Below are 5,291 nucleotides of genomic sequence, written 5' to 3'. Positions count from 1 at the left end.
TGCAGTCCTCAAACCAGGAGATGCTCCTGAACGCAGCAGCACGGACGGGGGGTCAGAGGGAAGGCGGGGGATGAGCCGAATGTCCCGGGAAGCAAAGAAATACAACGGTTCATCGACTGCTGTCTCAAGACGGGACAGGAAATGACATGACAGAGGCGCCACGTGGAAAGGAAGGGACGGTAAGCCAATGGCAGAGTTTTAGCAAAACAAGTTCACGGGTTTGTAATCCTGGCACAAAGGTCTTTTGAGAGCATTGTTGTTCCCCAGGCCGGGGACTGAACCGGCACACCGCTGGGCACCAGGCTGGCTCGGCCCATGTGAGGGGACATAGGCTGGGGAGGTCACCGGCACAGCAGGGGATGGCACAAACGTGCACGCTGGGGAGGACGGGGGCCTCCTCGGTCACGGGAAGCATGAGCGCGGTCAGGCCGGGGGTGTCGGACTGTAATTGAAAGCACCGGTGTGAAATCGTGGCTCTTAAGACTGAGATGTGCACATGTGCACACACGTGTGTTACACTATACTCCTAACCTGTTCGCCAAGAGGGCCAGAAGCAGCGATACCCAGAGCAATGAGCACACCCAACACCCCGATCTGGGCTTCTAAGTACCATTCTCCGCTAAAAGCAGCCAGATACCCTGGAGGAATGGCTGCTCCGGAGGCCGGGGCCGGGGCCGGGGCCGGGGCAGTGCGAGATGATGTCAGACAGCAGGACGTGACAGAAAGCGTGTGGGACACACAAGAGCCGTGCGAAGGCTCTCGAGGTGGCCGAATCGAATACCAATTTGATATAATTGAATATCAACTTGATATAATTTGAATATAATTTGATATAATTTGAACATCAAGATAAATAATAATGGAGTAGAAACCTCTGATTAAGTAGGAATCCCTGACTGCTTACTGATAGACAGACCACCGAGAGAAAGTGAGCATTACAATACAGCACACTGCAAGCTTTTTTGCTGGTGGGGGTCCACCTTTCGATTTGTTAAAAAAAAAAATAACACCTGTGAAACACAATAAAGTGACACGCAATAAAGCAAGGTATGCCTGTAAATAAAAATATGAAAGGGGAGAAGGGAAAGCTCTATTTTTATACATCATCACATCTATGGTTTTCCTACCAAAATAAATACATAACCTAAGTCAGACCCTGGAAGGAATTAAGACAAACCTAAATTAAGGACATTCCGCAAGATAACTGGCTATACGCCCACAAAAAGGCGAGATCCCGAAAGATAACAGAAGACTGAGGACCAGGGGCCAGGAGACAAGGCACGGGGCGTCCGGAGCAGAGAAGGGGGAGAGTCCATCGTTCCTGCTCCTGCTGCTGCTGCTGCTGGAGGCCGTGTGTCCCGTAAAGGACACGTTTGACACGATCGACACAATGTGAAAAGGATTTGTGGGTCAGCTGTAAGTATTGTCTCGACATGAATTTCTTGGCTGCAATGGAGACACTGTGGTTATAGAGGAAATTGTTTTCAGGAGATCCACATGAGGCTGTGGGGGTCACGGGGCACACCGTCTGCCACCTCGACAGGTGGATGGGGGGTAGATGGACAGGTGGGTGGGTGGGTGAGAAAGAAAACAGTGATGAGGAGAATGAGCCGAAATGGAAACCGTGGGAATCGGCTAACGGGATAACCACAGTTCTACGCGCCACCCTTATCACTTCCCTATAATTTCAAATTTTTTCAAAATGTAAAGTTAACAAACAAACATAAGAATTACAAACATTTAAAACGAAATAAAAACTTCGGTGCCGGGAGCTTCTCCCGTCAAGACTCGCTCACGTCCCTGCTGGTTCACGCGCGGAAAGGTCCGGGCTGAGGAGGCAGGACGCCCAGGGGTCGCCCGTGTCACCGTGTCCACACCACGCATGAGAGCCCCGAGTCTCCCGTTTTCAGAAATCCGACTACTCGAGCTTATGTCTAAGAAAAAGCAGTCTGACTCCAAAAAAAAGTAGCTTACGTAGCTTTATTTACACCAGACAGACGTCGCTTTCCACACATTCCATACCATAGTAGCATCTGTAGCAAAAGCGTGAGGCGTATTAAAACATAGCCAGTTCTAAGAAAGTCTGGATATTTCCTGTCATAGAAAAGAAGTATCCTGCCCACAGACTCACATCAACATACACGGTACATTAACATCAATCTTTCTCCGTATCGCACGACAGGGCGTGTTTGCAGACAGCGTCGGCTCCTGCAGCAAACTCACTCGATTACCAGTATTTGGGGGGTGCCAATGGGACACGTGTTACAATGGGGAAAAGGGCTGGCTAACCACATCGTTGACAGCCCAGAGTGTGTGGTGGGCCCCTGGAGCCACCTGGGGGGTTGTACAGTGCAGCCATTTGTAAGGTAGGTCAGAAAGCCCCACTGAGACCCCAAAACAGCAGCACTCCACACGGACGACCAGCTTTCCAAACGTCAGAGCTGGAAAGGGACTCACGAGGCAGGCGGTTCATCCATCTGGGTAACGCCGTTTTTAGTCCAAAACTGAGGTTGTGGCGAATTTTTTTATGACTCTTACACAGATGGCTCTGGAGTTCCAAAACCAGTCTTTGCACTGAGAAATGAGCAAGGGCGAGCAGTGTGGGTGGAGGTGTGTGCGGGCACCAGGAGCCGACTGAAAGGTGTGGGTGCGGGAGAGCCGGGAAGGCCGCTGTGTTCAGGAACCAACCTCGTTTGCACACGACCCGCACAGACTAGCCTAACCCATGACATGAACATCTCTAAGATTTAAAGCAACAGCTGATACTGTGTTCATCTACTGACGATATTCCATAGAACAAGAATTCCACTAAAACACTCCGGAACAGGCTGCTTCGCCTGCCGCCAACAAAGACAGGACGCGGCTGCTCCTGCCCCGCCTCCGCGGGCCGGCGTGGTCCGTGGCTCTGCTCCGGGCAGGGCAGATGCGATGGCACCCAGGTCTGCCGCTGAAGACCCATGAGCAGGGGCGTGACGAGATGATTCCATCGTCCCTCTGGACCACGTGGGTCGAATGCCTTCATGCGGAGGGTACAGGCCCAAGCGGACTCCAACACGAATCAAGAGCCAGCGGCCACCTGCCCCCGACGGCCTGTCCAGCCGATGCGCCACCAGCCATCAGCAAGGCGAGGGGAGTTGACACGCATGACATCATTCTGTCCCCACGCTGGGCCAGGACAGTGGGACGGGAGCCCCGCCAGGGCTCCAGGCTCCGAGGGCAGCAGGCTAGGTCTTGCTTCGCCGGAGCGTGGAAGCGGGGCTGAGGGTCCCCTGGAACTTGAGGCTCTGCAGGTTGACGTGCGCCCCGTGCTTGAGCAGCGTCTCCACCGTCTTGGCGTGCCTGCCCTGGGCGGCCAGGTGCAGCGCGCTGAGCCCCTGCTCGTCGGGCAGGTCGAGCACGTCGGCACTGACCAGCTCCTCTACCACCTCCGCGTGCCCGTGGGCTGCGGCCAGGTGCAGCGCCGTCTGGCCCTGGGGCCCCCGAGCCAGCACATCAGCCTTCTCCTCCAGCAGGAGCCTGACGGTCGCCAGGTGGCCGTTCCGGGAAGCCAGGTGCAGGGCGGTGCAGCCCTCCGCGGTCACCGCCTCCCTGCTGGCTCCCCGGTGCAAGAGCAGCCTGGCGGTGCTCGTGTGCCCCGTCTCCGCGGCCACGTGCAGGGGCGTCTGCGCGAGCTCGTTGCGGACGTCGACGTCGGAGCGCAGGTCGGTGAGGGTGCGGGCCACGCGGTAGTGCCCTCGCTGGGCGGCCAGGTGCAGGGGCGCCCGCCCGTCCAGCGTCTGGGCGTTCACACTCAGCCCCGGCTGCTTGGCCAGCAGCCGGACGATGGGCAGGTGGCCCTGCCAGGCGGCGTAGTGCAGCGGCAGCCAGGCGCCCTTGCCCGGCAGGCCCACATCGACGCCGCGGCGCAGCAGGGTGCGCACGACGCCCTCCTGCCCGTGCTGGCAGGCCACGTGCAGGGGCGTGCGGCCCTCGCAGTCCGCCGCGTCCACGGCGGCGCCCTTCTCCAGCAGGAGCCGCGTGCTGCACGCGTCCCCGTTCTGGGCGGCGAAGTGCAGCGCCGTCCACTGGTCCTCGTCGGTGGCGTTGACGCTGACCTTCCGGGCCAGCAGCAGCTCCACGATGCCCCGCGCCCGCTTCTCCACGGCCACGTGCAGCGGGCTGGAGCCCCTGCGGTTGGTCAGGTTGGGGTTGGCGTTGTTGAGGAGCAGCCACTTGACGCAGTCTTCCTGGCCCCCCTCCACCGCCAGGTGCAGCAGGGTGCCGCCGCCGTCCAGCACCAGGTCCACGTCCTGCGGCTGCAGGAGCTTCATCAGCCGGCTGGTGTCCCCGTTCACAATGGCATCCACGAGCTTCTTCTTCTGCACGTCCGCCATGCCGAGGTCTGGGGAGAGCAGATGCAAGGGTCAGACGAGGCCGCCGGCCCGCAGGCTCCCCTGGAGGCCGGGCTGCTGTCCCGAGGTGACCCACACCTCCGCGTGGCCTTCAGGTCGCTTTCTACCTGACGCGCACATGGCATGTCGTCCCTGCTCACTTATCTTAGATCTAGCGGGGAGATCCTAGGCAGGCCAATCAATGCCTCCCAGAAGCTCCTTTGTCAATTTGCAAAATAAAAATCCTTCGAGCCACGCTGTAGGGTCGTGATTAAAGGATGTAAAACAAAACAGGCCCCTGGCTGGACTCGGGACCGGAGGTGACCGCTCACGGGAAGCGGGGTGGGACGCGGACCGGGCTGCAGCCCCCGGACCACCAGAGAGCTGGCAGCCGCCACCCCAGGGCCACCCCTCCAGGGCCTGGTGGCGTGCTCCCAGCCCAGCCTCCAAATGGCGCCTCCTGTCCCTACGTCCCCATGATCGTCGTGAAAAGACTGAGTCCCCCATCTCACGAGGACCACGATTCACAAAAAAGCCCCACCCGTCATGAAAACCCCGCATCAGAGTCCCTCATGAGACACGTACAGGGCCTCGCTTCGGGGGTGGGGTGCCGGTGGAAGGCGGGAAACGGAACTGGCCCCATGGGGCTCGGTGCTTTGACCCCGACTTCTGGGCTGAGCCAATAACTGGACCTCCCTCTGCGTGAGGACGAGGTGGCATCTGAGAGCAGCGGAGAGGGGCTTCCCCACGGGAGCCGGGCCCCCTCCCTTCTGGACCTCCGCACCACCGCCCACCTCCACTCAGGCTCTGCAGCGGGGCCTCCCTGCACAAAACGTCCTTCACCCCGAAGAGTCACTCTGCAAACTCCTGGGGGCCCTCAGCACCCAGGAACAGTCCTGCCTTCAGAAGGAATTCCCTCGT

The 5,291-nt window shown here is 58.7% G+C and overlaps 1 protein-coding gene across 1 annotated transcript in view; it reads right to left on the bottom strand.

Annotated features, from left to right (window-relative positions):
• Window positions 1-3,190: 3,190 nt before the first annotated feature.
• RIPK4 (receptor interacting serine/threonine kinase 4) overlaps window positions 3,191-5,291 on the bottom strand; it is a 22,085-nt gene continuing 19,984 nt past the window's right edge. The window contains exon 6 of the mRNA XM_011372876.2: window positions 3,191-4,381. Coding sequence (XP_011371178.1) covers window positions 3,225-4,381 — 1,157 coding nt within the window. The 3' untranslated portion in view covers window positions 3,191-3,224. The remainder of the gene's footprint in view (window positions 4,382-5,291) is intronic.

Source organism: Pteropus vampyrus, unplaced genomic scaffold (assembly GCF_000151845.1).
Source record: "Pteropus vampyrus isolate Shadow unplaced genomic scaffold, Pvam_2.0 Scaffold214, whole genome shotgun sequence".
Classification (NCBI taxonomy): domain Eukaryota; kingdom Metazoa; phylum Chordata; class Mammalia; order Chiroptera; family Pteropodidae; genus Pteropus; species Pteropus vampyrus.
The sequence above is the reverse complement of the archived record's forward strand: the minus strand, read 5'-3'. Positions and strand labels throughout refer to the sequence as shown.